The sequence below is a fragment of the Macrosteles quadrilineatus genome, unplaced genomic scaffold (assembly GCF_028750875.1).
Source record: "Macrosteles quadrilineatus isolate MER2022 unplaced genomic scaffold, UCM_ALF_1.0 Scaffold_5__1_contigs__length_97177068, whole genome shotgun sequence".
Classification (NCBI taxonomy): Eukaryota; Metazoa; Arthropoda; class Insecta; order Hemiptera; family Cicadellidae; genus Macrosteles; species Macrosteles quadrilineatus.
In genome coordinates, this window is record NW_026542598.1 from 29,251,860 (window position 1) to 29,270,089 (window position 18,230).

Genomic DNA, 18,230 nt, shown 5'->3' on the forward strand with positions numbered 1-18,230 from the left:
TTGTACGATACTAACTAGAATAACACCTGGAAATTTAATTTCAAACATTTCTTGGAAACACAACGAATTACTTTCATTTTAACCTAATATTGTACAATGCATATTCTTTGAGATTGTGGCAACGACATTTTGAGTCTTATAACAATAAATTCCCAATTACACTAAACCTCAAAAAACCCTCATAAATAAGTATGCTACTGTAGTGATGAAGACAGGGATGCCAATACATGAGCTTGTTTTGTCGTTAAACCAGTGTTTCGCTTTCGCAGTACTTTTAATTTGGGTTGCGTTTAAAAATAAACACCCTCTATAATTCGATAAATTTCCTAGCGCATTGTTGTTGTATACTTGAGGGGCTTTGGATGTTGTGTGGCGTTAGTGGCTAATTTATTTATTCAAAAGTTTTATTTTCGGTTGTTTGTTTAAAATTTTTTCTGCTCGATACCTTTAGTGTTACTTAACGTTATACATATCTGTCATCATGTTCCGTTTCCTTTGACACCGTTTCACCAAGGCCCCATAGATACTGGTTATTTCCATCAACTCCGCCAGTCATAGAAATAACAAGAAGGCTTTGTGCGTTGCTGCATATTTCACCAGCAAAACTAGCGAAAGGCGTCAAGGTCGAAGAGCCGGTTTATGAAAATCATTCAGATCCATTTCAAACCGTAAAAGAATTTTCTAGAGCATGAAACTCGGGTTTCCCTCGCGACAGCTGGGCAGCGTCCACTGCTGACTCGCAATCTTCTTGTTCTTCTCTGATGTGCTTGTCATCCACTGCCTTTGTGATCAGCTGGGTAGTGGTTAGAGATCTACTAAATCCATGGACATGAGTGCGAGTAAACTTCTCATCCTATTGTGAAATCTGATGCTTGTTTTGATCATGTAGAACGCGGCTCGAGTGCGATTTCGACGAAATAATGAATTTACTGTATAGTACTTTTGAAAAATAGTCCCAGCATCACTTGGGGAATTCACATGTCTGTAATTTGGCAACCCTCTTGCAGTAAAATATAGTTTATGTATATCTATCTTGACACTCCATTGGTCTGTTACAGGGCTACTCCTGTCTGGACCTATCGAACGCTGGCATGAGGCACTCCGGGGTCTACTACCTCCAGATCCGAGGGACGACCTACTGGTTCCTCAAGGTCTTCTGTGAGCAAGAGGTGGCCGAGGGAGGATGGACGGTGAGACTTGTGGTTTATAAAGTTTTAATAAGCTTTGTAGGAACACCATTCCCCTCATTTGCCATGGCACTGGATGGTCAATACTGAAATAGGAATGTGGTACGATTCTGCAGAAGATGTATAGGCTTGATGTTCCACAATGTTATAAATGTGTAAAAGTCAGCATTATCTAGTCACAAGTTAATAATATTAAATTTACAAAAGTGTAAAGCTTAGTACACACATCTGTTATATTGACCCCATGGAGTATGCTTTTGCAATTCCTACAGGAAACGTATAACTTACCAAATTGATCATGTTCGTTGTAAAGTACATATTGTAATCATTTTTTAGTAGAACTAATAAGAGTAATAAGAATAAAGATCCGGAATGCCTGGATTAATTAAATGGGTGTTTGATCTTTCACGCTTTGAATTAAATTAAGTATTACACATTAGGCCAATCAAGACATTTCGGATCTTTATGAGGTATATAAATCGTAAAAACCTTTTACAAAAAAATCTTTTACTTATGTTCAAAATCGGGTTTTCTTAGTGAATTTAAACTTTTTTGTAATTAGATATCTCTGCATGAGATTGTTAGAGTTTTACCTAGTTCAAGAACAAAATTATAATTTAATTTTTTAGCCATTGACAGCATTTGCTGTTGTACTGTGCTGTTTTTTTTTTTCTACCAATTTATCAATCGTGCCACACTGGAGGTCACCATTTAGGCCTACTGCAAACTATGGCATCTTGAGAAAAGGATGAGATAATAGAACTAAAATAGTAGCTCACACTCAAAATTAGAGGCGCATTTATTTATGTTCTAATTGTGTAAAACCCCTAGGCACAGCTTCTCCATAACTCCATATTGAGTGTCTATTTCAGTAACCAACGGGTAATAGTCGCAGTAGTAATAAGAACTAATGTAGTATAGGCCTATGGACTGATGTAGTTTTTATGGTCTAACACAACAATTGTGTTATTAAATTATAATAAAGTTACAATGGACAACAATGGTGCTGGTTTTTAGTAAGTTATAACCTGTTAAAGTCAGATTTCGCAAAACGTCGGGCAATCTTAGCTCTCGTAACACTACATCTTTGGTGATTCACATTTCCACGACCAGTGCCTTCTGTTGTTTGACCTCTACAACAATGTGTAAATGGCAACCTAGATGATGGCAGTGGCAGTCATTTCCACAGTAATTGTCACGGCCGGAGTAACATTTGCTCGACCGTGACACTCGTCTTGTCCCACCGTGGCAATACCCAGCCATGTGGTGTGACAATGACTACTGTTAGTGATACAGTAGTTCTATGGTGACATGTTAGGTCACATTGTAAAAGGGTTATGGGTTACTGGGTTACAATAGATAGGAGTAATGGATTTTCTTACAACTAGTTGCTTTGGCTATCGATTAAGTTACTAACGTGTTGCCAGTTTTGCAATGAACATAGACTAAGCTGCTTACAGACTTTTTGTAAACCATAGGATATTTGATGTTAAATTGCAAATTATATTACCAAATACCAAAGCAGAAAAGCAATGTTCTCACTCACCATGTTCTATTTGTAATTAAAACGGCTACAGTTCGTATATGCTATATTTAATTGGGATGTCCACTTATCCAAAGGTAAATGCTAGTTTTGAAAGCCTGGAGCAAAGTCCTAGGGGGTTTTATAATCGGGAAAAGAGCGAAGATTTTGCAAGGATTGCAAAGATTTGCTTGAAATATTCTTCAGTTCACAGCGATCGTTGGACGGCTTGGTAGTAATGGATTAGGTACGCATAAAGGACAAACGTAGGCCTACATTCATTGAATTTTTCATATATAAACATTAAACCTACTTTCAGATATGTTGATCTCCGATTCAAGTAGTGTGCGTTTTGTTCTGTATTATCTTATCGTTTTACCAACATTTAACTTATTTCACTCTACTACAACTATTTAAACCATTCAATACTTGTGTAAAATATAACTGGCCGCTCATATTTCAACCTCAACCAAAGAGCAAAAGCGCAAGCTGTAAAATTAATGCTCAAGGATTATAAGAAAGAAAAGATTGGTTTTACTTGTGTACCTACTATATTTTTATGATTGTGTTAACCTGTTTAAGGTTTTTTAAATACAGAATTATTTACGCCACAAACTATTTTCTAAGCCATCTATTAAATATATATCTAAAATCAATCCGCCAAAGCCGCTTAACGGCTTATCTCAGTCGCTTTCAGGTTCGTTCCACTCCGCTGTGTCGATACTAATGGAGATTGCGCGTATTAATTAAACATATCGATATTTATGGAGTAAAATTGTACAGCTGGTGTTTAATTACAGATATTACACTGTTTGGTCGTCTCATAAAGTAAATAAGTCGCCTAATGACAGCTGATCTTATCGCGCCTCACTTCCTGATGACGGTTTGTTGGTTTTCAGCAAACACCTGTTCAGTGATTGAGCTCGGGTTTCGATATTAATATCCAGTTTTGCTTTCGCTGTTGAAAATTACTTTGCGAAACTGCGGGTGCGTGGTGGATGAAAGCAGGTAGAAAATTTCGAGAACTAAGAGTACTGTAGTATGTTTGGGCGAAATTTATCAGAGTAGTATAATGAACAGGTAATGATCGTACGTGAAAATTCAGTGTCGAAGTAACAATTTTGTCTATAAAGTGTGTACACTTGCAATACTCATACAATTGTAAAATATAAGGTTAGGGAATGTTCCTCGAGAGAGCTGTGAACGACTGTTTTCTTGCATGGCTACCTGTTTATTTCGTTGTAGGCCTAACAATTGATTGAAATAATACAGAAAATATAAGATGTACACAAAAAAATGTTACCGGTAAACGTTTGGTGAAGTGGTCATCTGTTTGATCCAGTAAACTCACTAGTTGAAGTGGTGGTTGCGTAGCTTTAAAAATCTGTTTTAAACTACTTCTTTTGAATCAAATGAATGTTTAGTAGTATATTTACCAGTATATTTTTTTTATTTTTGACATCACTACTCAATACATGGTTAGTTTTCAGTAATACTATTTGGTAGTTTTTTACTCGTGTTACATACAGAATTTATTAACTTATGACTTTATAAATTGCATCTTCGAACTCAAAATTGGTACTTTTAACTTTTAAAAACACAGAATCGAGAAGTAATTTATTCAAAATTATAATTTAACTAAGCATTTAAGGTACTGTCGTAGAAGACGAAGACGATACGAGAATAAGAGACCAGTTTGTCCAAATTAGTTTACATTACACCGGACACACGAATCTGTTTAGTCATTCTTCAGTCTCTTTCAGCGCCGTGCAACACAGACTACCGCAATACACCAAAGCAACGCGTATCGACGTTTTATGCTGCAGTTAGTAGTTTAACTCTGCCAGTTCAGTAGGGGATCTAAAATCGGAAAACCTGATTTATTTTGAAATGTGGTGATTCAACGTATATTTAGGTATATTGAAGTATACCTTGACAAGAGACAATCATTAATCAAGCTAAGAATCAATCAGAAAAGCTTATTAGTGGATTAAGATATTTACCACCTCTTATTAGGTTACACAACTATTTAAAATCTAAAGCTTCACACACTTATTGAATCTCATGAGCCATCATAACATGAAGAAATAGTCTGATTTTCTTCGTCTCCAAATTTCTATTATTCTGCTTCAGTCTCCTCTGTAATGTGTGCTCTTAAAAATCCCTATCAATTGAACCTAATTTCCCCCTCTATGACTCGTACAAATATCTTTTTAGCGAATTTCCCATATAGGGAATAAGCTATTACCGTAGTACTCATGGTAAGACCTGGACCCGGGACCGATTTTTTTTTCGTTTTGAGGTCCCTAGAGGCCAAAAACACCATCCGTTCAAATTCATATATATATATATATATTTATATATATATTTATATATATATTTATATATATATATATGTGTCCGTTAGCGCGATAACTCGAGCAAAAATGATCCGATTTTGATGAAATTTGGTACAAACGTGTAAACCTACGTTTATTCGAACGAGTTCGCGAACCAGCATGATCGGACCATGGGAACAGGGGTTTATGGGGGCTTTTATGGGGTAAAAATGGGTTTTTCCTATTTTTGACCCAAAAAACATAAAATTTTGAAATTTCTTTCCAAACTATTTTGTAGAGCTTAAAAAAACAAATAATTTAGTATATTGAAGCGTTATAATGCGCCTATTGGTTACGGAGAAAATTCCAAAAAATTGTTAATTTAAAATTCCCATGTTATTCTTATGGAGAATAAGTAAACCGTTGTAGTGTGCTTGTTTATTAACATATTTTGCCCAAATTTGGAAAATGTTTTTATTTCTTACTAACTATTAACATTTTACATAAAAAAACACTTTTACCCTCCCTGTTGCAGCAAACCTAAGTATGTGTTAAACTGATTCTATTTAAATAGGGAATAAATGTGATATTTTTAAGGAGACATTTTAGTCTAAATCCAATCAGGCAAATGGAAATTCGCTTAGTCTGCAGGTTTGCTGCGGCGGGGGTATTAGCCATTTCCCTCTAAAACTGATGATGGAGAACGAACATTAATAACGCTAACAAATTGCTATCAATACATATAAAATATTTATAAAACGCAGTAAAGGTAAAGGTGTTTACTCGCTGGTAGAATGTTCAAGCCGCCCCAGTCCTCTACGCTTATTCGCCACATCTTTCCACATAGGCCTATATATTTTTTAGTCTTGCTTGTTTGTATAATTTATTATATGAATACTACTATGGATTATGTATATAACAAAATGAATAATGTTCTTTTTTTATGAGAATCATGTTGCACTATTCCATTAGGATTCACAGATCTATCTTTTGTATTTTTTTATGTTATAAGTAATTATTTTTAGATGCTTACATCAAGATAGTTTTTGTTAGTTGTTACATAACCGACTGAACACAGTAGTTACATGTGTACTCCTGGAGTAAAATACTATCTTTTTTTATCTGAGCTAACAAGTTCAAAGTATATCTCACTCTTCTCTTTTCTCTTTCAGGTAATCCAAAGGCGAGACGACTTGGGAGAACCAAGAGAGAATTTCAACAGGGATTGGGCAGACTACAAGAATGGCTTTGGAGACCCTGCTAAGGAGTTCTGGATGGGCAATGAGAACATCTACATGTTAACCAACAACGAGGAATATGTCCTAAGGATAGAGCTGGAGGACTTTGAGGGAAACAAAAGGTGATTTATCAAACTTATCGACAATTTTTACTTACCGAAATGTAACTTTACACTCACTCACTCCTGTGGCCACTCAAATTTAAGATGATTTTAGGCCTTGACATCAGGTTGCCTCAAGACTCCCCTGTCCTCCACCTCCCCCATACGATAATCCCCACTTCTCCCCCAATTCGTCTTACATCTCCAGCCACTAGGTCACTCCATCTTCATCTTGGTCTTCCTCCTGGTCAACCTCTCCACACCATTGTTGTTGCACCCTCCTCTCTTCTTCTCACAAGACCAAGCCACCTAATTCTCCTTCTTATCATCGGCAATATATTTGCCTTCCTGTACAGGTTCCTGAGTTCTATTTTTACAATAGTCTCCAAACCCCCTATTCAAATATTTGTCTATATATCCCTCTCAATATTTTATTTTCTAGCATAGATCTGTTGGAGACTTTGGATATGTTTTGTTAATGACACTAAATGAGAAATGAAATGATTATTGCTCATAAAAGAAAAATATAAAACCCCTATAAAAATGTGTGTTGTATGAAGAAATTTAAGGCAAGTATGAAAAGTATACAATTTAAAAATGATATAGAGTAAGATTATCTTCACAAATGTGTCCTTTGTAGAAGCAAGTGTTTACAAAGTTGTTGACAGCTTTTAAATTGTTTGTTCAAAACTATTACCATCTACATTGTACTACTATTACATTTTAAATGTGTAATTTTCAAAAATATGGAAATACTAGCCTGCAGACATGTTTCTTACTAGAAAGATATAACAACATTTATACAATTTTTATCACTGATTTCATAAGTAAACTTACTGTGCCTTACTATTTTAAATCGACAAAATAGGCATAGCTCTAGAATTTCTACATAGGTCTAGAAAATCCAAGATTACCTAAGCAAAACAGGTAGTTTTGCTTGTCTTGAAGTCTTGTTTTGAAGTCTTGGTTTTCATTTTAATTAATTTAAAATAGGTACCAATTACGTCCCAGCTAAGAATTTATTTTAATAATGTAAAAAACTATCAAATTATATAAAATAGTATATAACATTGTTAAGTTCAAGCGCTTTTCTCTACAAACACAATACGGTATGAAATGCTAAAAAAATTTAAAAAATATTATTAATTTTAGTACAGTATTAGGACAACGTTAACATACACAATTATTGAAGAGAATTAGTTGAACAAATTATATGAAAGCTTAAAATCATAACCACTAAAACATGTTTTTGTTGTTAAAAGGTACGCCCAGTATTCTCACTTCAAGATCTACTCGGAAGCCGAGTACTACAAGTTGGAGATTGACGGATACGAAGGCAACGCTGGCGATTCACTCAATGATCCTTGGTACGGAAGCAACAACAGCCCCTTCTCCACCTATAACAGGTATGTAGAGTGTTTCAATGTCTAAGGATGGATTTTAGAAAGTAAGCATTTCAATGTTTATTTCTGTTAGTTTGAGTACGGTGCGTATGGTTCAAACAGGACAGGACTTGAATTCATTCATCTTACCATAGACTAAGCAACACAAGTAGACTTCTCATCCCATTGTAAATTTTGAAGCTTGTTTTTCGTTTCTAGTTCATGTATGTTAACACTTTTCACTAGTGTAGACGAATTTTTGTTTCTATTATTTTAGGGTTATTTTCATGATTTGTGCTTTACTGTTTGGTTATATAATTAGGAGACCAGTTATTGTTTATGATTTGATCGTTTTATTTGGTTAAACAAGGTTTTTAATGACTGAAAGAAATAAGAAGAAACAAATAATTTTAAAAAACACTACCTCTACAATGTTACACACAGAACTACAGTATAACAATGAAATTGGATTAAGCTGTTCCAATATAAGGATGACAAAACTACCAAGGGAGTATGTTTTATCTACGATCTTACTCTACAAACTTGGTCTTCAGGGTACAATGCAGAAGAAAAAGTTTGTAATGTTAGTGTTAGTGACTTGGAAGCCTTAACATGATGAAAAATTAGTACCATGTTCATAATTTTTTCTCTCTCAATCCATTCCTACCGTTCCCTTCCCTTTTTAACTGCTCATTCAGGGTCCTTTTCCACTTCTTAGTCTTCCAACCCCTCTTATTCCAGCAGATGAGTCATTGGACGATGGGCTAAAGTTTAACTGAGTCAACTGTACTGAGACATACTCTCATACATATAGAATGATTAATGAAGTCATTGGTAAAGCATTGAGTGAGACTCTCACGCCTATGTTTTTTGCAGAGACAATGATCGGTCCAGCTTGAACTGTGCCTCCATGCTGAAGGGAGGCTGGTGGTGGAAGTCTTGCGGTCGAGGACTCAACGGTCTTTACCTCAACGATCCTCAGGACATCACAGCAAGACAAGGTCGGCAAAGTGTACTTGCGTAGGGTTAGATGAGATTCACATACTCGGTGTTCTGGGTGGCTGAGTAATCATACTCCCATGATAACTTGAAAATACAGTAGAACTCAAATTAATCTTAACTCCAATCATCTGAATCGCCAAGTATTCAGATTACCTCAAGGATTGTGAAATAAATTAATTCAGCCAGCAAAATTAAGTGAACTGCAGTTTTTGCCGATTGCATTAGTTTGGTTGGATATTTTAATGTGTACCAATTTTGTGTCCATCATGTAAAATGTCTATTGTTTTGACGTATCCATGGACGGGCGATGAGCCTAGTGCCATTGTATTAATTTCTTATCGAATCATCCAAATGTTGGACTATCCATGAATTGATCTGGATAATTGGAGTTTTACTGTAGTTGGTTTGATACTGTAAAAACTAGGTTATTTTAGATAATATAAAAATCAACCCAGATTGGGTAGAATTCTCAAAAAATTTCCCTCTGAGTAAAATTCTCTCCTCGATCATTGGGTTTATACAGGGTGTTTTTTTAAAAACTTGCATCTTTATTTATGTAAAAACCGCAATAGATAGAAATATGCAGTTTGCGGGAATCATCTATTGACGTAGGGGGACCAATTGTTTTGAATTCAACGTTACATTCACATTCCCCCCCTATCCCCCCTGCCCCCAACTTAATTTTTTTAAATAGCAAGGTACCCCTTGTGACATATCAAATAAAAGAGCATGAAAAAAGAAAATTTTTGATGAAAAAAAATTGAAAATCGGTTCATAAATTTGTGAGATATTTCCCCCCTCACCCCCCCGGAACTTAATTTTTTTTTAATAGCAAAGTACCCCTTGTGACATATCAAATGAAAGAGCATGAAAAAAGAAAAATTTTGGCGAAATTTATTTTTTATTTGATATGTCACAAGGGCGGGTACCTTGCTATTAAAAAACAAGTTATGGGTAGGGGAAAAGGGGGGTGATTATCTCACAAATTCATGAGCCGATTTTAAATTTTTTTCACCAAAAATTTTCTTTTTTCATGCTCTTTCATTTGATATGTCACAAGGGGTACTTTGCTATTAAAAAAAAATTAAGTTCCGGGGGGGGGTGAGGGGGGGAATATCTCACAAATTTATGAACCAATTTTCAATTTTTTTTCATCAAACATTTTCTATTTTTATGCTCTTTTATTTGATATGTCACAAGGGGTACCTTGCTATTTAAAAAAAATAAGTTGGGGGCAGGGAGGGATAGGGGGGGAATGTGAATGTAACGTTGAATTCAAAACAATTGGTCCCCCTACGTCAATAGATGATTCCCGCAAACTGCATATTTCTATCTATTGCGGTTTTTACATAAATAAAGATGCAAGTTTAAAAAAAACACCCTGTATAAATGTTCCTAGACTCCTGGGTAAAAAAGCTATAGTATTAGTCGTCAGCAAAGCTACAAAAGATACCTCACTATAGTCTACAATAATCTTTCACTTATATTTGTAGATAAAAATATGCAACTAAATTTCATTGTCTCGTTGTAGTAGTAGTAATGAATATAAAAATAAGTAAAAATTATTAAGAAAAATAACAAATACCTATGCTAAAGTAGCTTTGGAAGTTTGTGGAAGGCCGTACACTTTTACGGATAACCCTCGTAACATACATAGGCCTACCAACTCCCACGGAAGAGGAAAAAATCTCCATGGGAATCCTATGATTGTTCATCTCGATAAAAAAGTAATTTAAAGTGTGGGTGTTTTTGTTGTTGTTGTTATTTAAAAAAAAAACAAGTATTGATTTTATTTCATTCACACAAAATGTTACGATCTTTCTCATGTTTCAGGTATCGTCTGGTTCAGATGGAGAGGATGGGATTACACACTGAAGAAGGCGATGATGATGATCAAACCTAAAGGGTCCATCAATCCAACATAGGCCTTAGTTTTACACCGTAGTTAAATAAATGAAGCCCAAACCGAGACTAAGGTCCCATCGAAATTTTAATGTTTACACTGTAAAAAAATACAAAAAAATTTAATGTAATATTCCACTCGTTCAGTAAAGTAAAAGACATTGTACACCAATTACAACTTATAAAACACCCCTTTTTGGATAGAGCAATCCCATTTATCATTTACAAGCTTGCCAAAGGGGTTGCTCTATTTCCGAAAGGCATTCCAAAGTGTTTTTGAGTTTGTACAGAACAGCTCTAGACAAGGGCTGCATTTAACTTTGGTCAATTCTTCTGTTTACAGTGTTTTTTCAACTGAAAAAAAAACTAAGTGTCATATAAAAATTCTAAATTGTTAAATATTTTTAACCTTTTGCTAAAGCTGCATGGATCAGTTTAAATTGTGTTGAATCACAATCGATAAAAGTATAAGAACTGTATAAGTGAACAATGTTTGGTGCATTTTTTTTTTTTAAATTGGTCAATTTATTCTTAACAATGCCAACTGACATTAAAAGTAAGTTTAAATTTATGATTTAAATTCAAAACCTTTGCACTAACTATAATTCAAACATTTTTTTGAAATTTTATTAATGAAATGCTATTATACTTGATCAGGCTTAAGAGAACAACTACAAATTCCAAATTTGTGTTTGAAAAATAATAATCACACCGTTTGATGGACACTCAAAGTGGAGGGAACGCTTAAAATATTGTCTCAACAATTCTATATTGATTATGTACAGGAAGTGTATGAAACCAGAAATTATTTTGTAGGTATAAGAGATTGTACATATTATAAGCACAAACTAAAATCTGTGCCAAGAGTACTGGAGCTGTGTTTGAGTCTGTTAAAGACCAACTTGAAACCCCGGTAAAACTATAAATTAGGTTAGGATTACTTGATAAGGAAAGAGAGCTATCATAATACTATCCTAAATCATTCAAATTTTAAACCAGTTTGTATTAAACTTTCATTAAATTTCCTTTTTATTACCATTCTGCTGACCTACATTACACATATATTACTAACTACAATCGGTTGATAACTATTTTAAGATGATATACACTTGTAGGATGATTTCTTCTAGTTGTTTCATCTCACAAAATTTTCTAATTTTTATTGGGTTGCTTTTATATTCTGTTCTTCTCTAGCTAAATATTGGTATTTTTAAGTAACATACGGTATCGACATCTTTTGGCTACAATATCACAATTTAACTGTAGGACATTAGCTTAAGATATCCTGCAGTATGTATTTTTAGAATTCTGATCTTAGATATCTGATATTTTAGGTATTTTACCATGTTAAGTTACGTTTTACTGTTTTCAAAACCCAAGCATGGACGTTTAAACCTCCAGCAATTTTTAACTTTGAATGCCACTTAAATTTATTTACTGTTCATTTTCATTTTAATATACTTATTTTTCACAATTATTTAACCTAAATAATAAGTTGAAATCCTTTAATTTAATCATATAAATTTTAGTTATCTTGCTGATTATGATAGCTTTATGTATTATTATTTATTACGTTTTCTTTTTGTATATTCAACATCATTCCATTCACGCCATTGTTACCTTCGTCTTCTGTCAATCCTTTGCATTGTGGAGTGGTTAGCGGAAGAACCTTAAATCCATGTGTACCTAATTAGTGATTAATCATTAATATGTATAGTTTTGGGGATAATGTAAATAGAGTATGTAATGTATAAAGACTATTGATTTTGTACAAGTGTTTGTCTTCTTTACCCATCCTTTATCCTGGTGAATCTAAAAATGGGCGAATAGTGTGGCTGCACTCACTGAGAAGAAAGGTGCAGGGGATACGGTACTGTATCTAGTAGTACATTTTTCGTATCTGTTTCTAACAAGTGAGCAATAGTAAAAACTTAAAAGGACCTAACTTAAGATTGGAAAAAGAAAAGTCAAAAAGTGACTTTAAGTTGAGAGTGAGATTGGCAATAAAATTCCTAATATTATAGAAACATATTGCAAAAAAATAGAAAATGTTACAAAGATTACCTACCTATGTTTGAACAATGCTTGTGCTGTCGATTTTTCGATACAATTACACCGTTATCCTGTAAGGGCTCATAGAAAAAAATGTGTCAAGGGCTTATAGGCCGTCCAACATTTAAATTTGTTTGAAAATATCACTTTTGGAAATTTTACCGCTAAATTTAAGATCACATATTCGAGTTATATTTGAAGTCACCATCTTAGTTTCTTAGAGGGTTTAGACACGGTCACTTTTAAATTCAGGCCGCGCGGCCAAGTAGAATTAGCAATGCCACTAGTATAAGTGCTGCTAGAGAAAGACGTCCCATGAGCTAACATGGCAGACAGGTTATACACGCTCATTTAATCAGGTATATTAATTTAAAATTACGAATACAAAATCATTAGAAGATTTGAAATGAAAAAAGTGTTCTAAATAAAAACAATATCAATTGAACATTTATTTCTGTACATAAAAAATCGAGTCAATATTTTCATAGCCCTGTAACATTGTTTTCAAATTCTAAAAAACACACAAACGCATTAGGTGCCACCAAACAAAACAGCTGTAAACAGCACTGACAGTGTTCCTATTCGAAGGCCGCGGCCTGGAGTTTAATGTGATCGTGGTTTATATCATATCGCCATACCCTACAAATTCTAGTAACTTTCAATGTCATTTACCAACCATAAGAACATGAAGCATATTTAATTTTTCTTGAGGGTGGTAGGGTAGAATAAAAAATGTAACTCTTAAGGATGTTCCGGGGGTTTTCGTCCGAGACAAAGAACCGTGCCAAATTCCAATGCCCTTTTTTGTAGGCCTACCTACATCTATATTATAAAAGTAGTGTATAATTTGTATCCCCCCCCCTTAGCGAATGAGTTACATCAGCGGCTGTGTAATTTTTCCCCACTTTCCTCCTCTCCATATCTCTATTAAGTAATAATTCTAGCAAAAAGGTATACAGGAGCATTTTGTACAGCTTTATTACGTAGCTCATTTTTACTTATGACGAATGTTTTTCTGGAGGCTATAGTTTTTAGAGATATTTAAGGGAAAGGGACCAATTCAGCCAACCCCCTTAGATGAAAAGAGGCACGGCCGCCTTTAACCACGGCCGCCTTAAACTCCAGGCCGCGGCCTTCGAACTGGCAACGTCGCAAGTGGTGCCGTAACAGCTGTTGTGTTTGGAAGCAGCTAATGGTATTTGTGTATTTACGAGAGATTTGTTACTGGACTATGACAATATTGACTCTGCTTAAAAATGTTCAGGGTATGGATTTTAATTCATACTGCTTCGGTTTTCAATTCTGTATGTTTTATTTTCAATATTTTAATAAATTTATGTTCATTAATTTAAATTTAAATCAATAAAGTGCGAATTAATGAGCCGATGTCACCTGTCTGCCATGTTATCTTATGGGACGTCTGTTCTGAACAACACCACTTGCGATGTTGCCAATTCTACCAGGCCGCGGCCTGTAGTTAAAGGCAGCCGTGCTTTAACTCCAGGCGCGGCCTTCGAATTGGCAACGTCGCAAGTGGTGTTGTAACAGCTGTTTAGTTTGGCAGCAGCTAATGGTATTCGTGTATTTACGAAAGCTTGGTTACTGGACTATGACAATATTGACTCCCCTTTAAAAGTACAAACATTGATTTTCTATTTAAATATTGTTTTTGTTTTCAATCCTGTATGTTTTATTTTCAATCTTTCAATTAATTTATGTTCATAAATTTTAATTTTAATGAATAATACGCGAAATAATGAGCTGATGTCTCCTGTCTGCTATGTTAACTAATGGGACGTCTGGCGCTAGACAACACCACTTGCGACGTTGCCAATTCTACCAGGCCGTGGCCTGGAGTTAAAGACGGCCGTGAAAGAGGATTATAAATTTAATAAAATACTTATCATTGACTTAGGGCTCAGAGTAATAAAACAAATTTTGTTGTTTTATTACTCTGAGCTTAGGGGAAGCAACCACAAATGGCACAAATAGTGTATCTCGAAGCTACATGGGTTTCATAGCCGTAGCATAGGCATTCATGACATAGCCTACTGGAAAAAAATTCAAAAAAATTAAAATTAAAATATATTTTGAGGTTATTATACTACTACTACTTTGTTTATTAAGTTAAAGTTAAACAATATTTCTGATCTGTTTTGTTTTGGCTTTAGTTTAGACTTTAGTAGGCCTACATTTTATTTACACCAAAATCCAACTAAACAAGTCCTGCATTGTGTAAAACGATCTATAAGTTACTACTGTTACTAGTTACTAACTACTCTCTTGTGGTAGAGTAATGTCAAATCAGAGTTTACACAAACTTAAGGATTTTTCATGTGAAGTGAAAGAAAACATAGAGATTAATGACAAAAACTGCGTTCTTAATTTCAAAGTAAGTTGGGTAATTCCAATGTAACTTAATTCAATTTTCATCAAGATTAAGCATTAGTAGTGTACTTGTGGGGTCTTTAGTAATAGACTAACTTTAACTTAGGGTATCGTTATCTTTTATTAACTTACAAGAAGAAATTCAATTTTGGGTTCTCATCGGATTAGCCTGATAGGCTATAAGTTACCCACATAGCCTAAAAGACAAAAGTTAAGTAATTAACACAATCAAGTTATATAACTTATAGGCTAGCCTACAGACATGTTAGCTAGTTCTACTTGCAAGTATAGGCCAATTTGTAGTACCTACTGTAAGCCTAGTGCCCAATTTCTAAGCCTAGCCTAGGCCCTAAGTTAAACCAAGACTGCAAAAATGGGTGATGATAACATTGGATACAACCTTAGGTCTAAGTCAAAACAGAGATCAAAAGCTAACCTAGAGGCACCTAATGAAACTGCCTCAAGTCAACACAACTCGGATGTATTTACCCTTTTCAAGAAGTTCAATATTCGATATTTCTGGGGTCGCCTGTCTGGTGTTAAATTAGAATACAGCAATCGTCTTAAAAGAAGTGCTGGTGTGTGCATATCTCGACCCAAAGATAACGATTGCCGTATCCGTCTAAGTCACCCGCTTTTGAGTTTGAGGCCTCAAAGTGACCTTGTTGATACCCTCCTTCATGAAATGATTCATGCATATTTGTTTCTGACAAAGACTCGTGATTCTGGTAGTCATGGACCAGAGTTCCATAAGCACATGAACCGTATTAATAAGAAAGCGGGCACAAATATAACTGTTTATCACACTTTTCACTCTGAAGTTGAACATTATCAGCAACACTGGTGGAGGTGCAATGGCCGCTGTGTAAATTGGGCTCCATTTTTTGGCCGGGTTAAAAGATCAACAAATAAGCCCCCTGGTCAATCAGATGTTTGGTGGCAAGATCATTTGATACGTTGTGGAGGTCAATTCATAAAAATCAGAGAACCGATAGAATTTACTCAGAGGAGATTCAAAGGCTTATTCGGGTCTGATTTAGAAACAGTCATGAGAATAAACAGCAATCTTTGTATTTTTGAAGAAATGTTTCAAAAGGCTCATTTCCAGAATTTAAGGCAAATAAATAGACCAACAGCATATGTTGATTTAACCTCCAAACCTAGAAATATTTCTGGATTCATTGATTTAACATCTGAAACAATAGACAATAATCCATCAGGATTATCTCAACCTTGTCCAATATGTTCCATGAATATCTCATGTGATCTTTCAGTCCACGTAACTGAATGTTTGAAAAATTCTGGTGTATTAAATATACTAAACGAAACCATGTCACCATATGATAGACCTACATGTTCCGATTCAACCAGTGAAAACCCAAACAGTGGCTCCACAAAAACATGTCCACTGTGTAACGTACAAGTCCTTAATATTCAAACTCATTTAGAAAATGGATGTTTGCATAACTCAGGTGTTGTCGACGATTTCAACAATCCCTTTGAGTTAGACGATTGTGAATACTCTGAAGATTCATCATTTGAAATTTGTTGTGTTTCAAACTATAACAACATTATGTCAGATTGTATTCATCCCAAAGAGTTAGAGCGCCGTCCTTCAGAAGTATGTCCAATGTGTAACAGAGAACTAACAACAGACATTAAATCTCATCTAGAAAACGGATGTTTAAATAGCTCAGGATTTTTTGATGATCTTGATTGCCCCTTTAATGTTAAAGATAGTGAATCTTCTGAGGATTTTTCGAATACAATTTCCAAAATTCGTGATTGCCGTTCCTTAGAAATATGCCCAATGTGTAACAGAGAATTAAGAACAGACATTAAATCTCATTTAGAAAACGGATGTTTAAATGACTCAGGAATTTTGGAAGAGCTTGATTGTCCCTTTGATGTTAAAGATAGTGAATCTTCTGAGGAATTATCAAATACAATTGTCAAAATTTGTGAGTGCCACTCTTCAGAAGTATGCCCAATGTGTAATAGAAAACTAACAACAGACATTAAATCTCATCTAGAAAACGGATGTTTAAATGGCTCAGGATTTTTTGATGATCTTGATTGCCCCTTTAATGTTAAAGATAGTGAATCTTCTGAGGAATTATCAAATACAATCGCCAAAATTCATGAGTGCCGTTCTTCAGAAATATGCCCAATGTGTAACAGAGAATTAACAACTGACATTAAATCTCATTTAGAAAACGGGTGTTTAAATGACTCAGGAATCTTTGATATTCTTGATTGCCCCTTTGACGTTAAAGATAGTGAATCTTCTGAGGAATCAATCGCCAAAATTCCTTTCTCTGTTGGTTCCCATCAAACAATTGATCATACAAGTGAGCTAAAAAGCGCCTGCCCAATCTGTTCATTAGAAGTAAATGGGGATATAAAAAGTCACATAGATGAATGTGTGAGTAACTCAGGTCTATTCAATGACTGTGATCAAGAATAGTATGATTTGGTAAGTAATTCAATTAGGTTTAAGTAAGCGAGTTGTTGTAATAGGTCCACTTTTTCAATCCATGTTGTAAATGTAGAGCGAGGCAAAAGGTTACGTTACAAACAGGGTTTTAATTAAATATAACTTCCCACAAGACACAGTTAGTTGTGAAAGACCTAATAAAATCAATGCACAAGGCTTGATTTGAGAGAAAGCACAATGAACAGTGTAAGCCAATGTCATCCTCTGATTCTAGAAAACAATTCAACCCATTTAAATTACATTTTCTATACAATTGCTCTAAGTTTATCATGTGTGATTTTTTTCACAATACAATTTTTTTGTAATCTGCAATCAAACATTTTGTTTCCAATAAGCTACATATTTTCAATTTTACAGGTCTCAAATTGCAAGGGAGTAAAAATTGGCTGAAATCTATAGGCTACATGACGTCAGCAGTAGGCCTATACATTTTGCTCTCTTTTTGCCTTTCATTGTAATCAATTGGTTGTATCAAAAGTGTTGCATTGATGTCGACTGGATTCAAATATGTTTAAATTCTGAATCTATGAAGATGGATGACAAAGGAAAAAATTGTTTATTGCACTGAAAGCCCAATAAATTCAAGAAAACTATTGATACCCATCAATAGTTTGACATGTCATTTACAGCCATCTATCTAT

General features: G+C 34.6%; 1 protein-coding gene across 1 annotated transcript in view; it reads left to right on the forward strand.

Moving 5' to 3' along the window:
• The window catches only part of LOC128994086 (angiopoietin-related protein 1-like), a 207,825-nt gene extending 195,421 nt beyond the window's left edge, over nucleotides 1–12,404 (forward strand). The window contains exons 3-7 of the mRNA XM_054418331.1: nucleotides 1,059–1,190; nucleotides 6,200–6,387; nucleotides 7,629–7,772; nucleotides 8,625–8,749; nucleotides 10,584–12,404. Coding sequence (XP_054274306.1) covers nucleotides 1,059–1,190; nucleotides 6,200–6,387; nucleotides 7,629–7,772; nucleotides 8,625–8,749; nucleotides 10,584–10,675 — 681 coding nt within the window. The 3' untranslated portion in view covers nucleotides 10,676–12,404. The remainder of the gene's footprint in view (nucleotides 1–1,058; nucleotides 1,191–6,199; nucleotides 6,388–7,628; nucleotides 7,773–8,624; nucleotides 8,750–10,583) is intronic.
• Nucleotides 12,405–18,230: the final 5,826 nt, after the last annotated feature.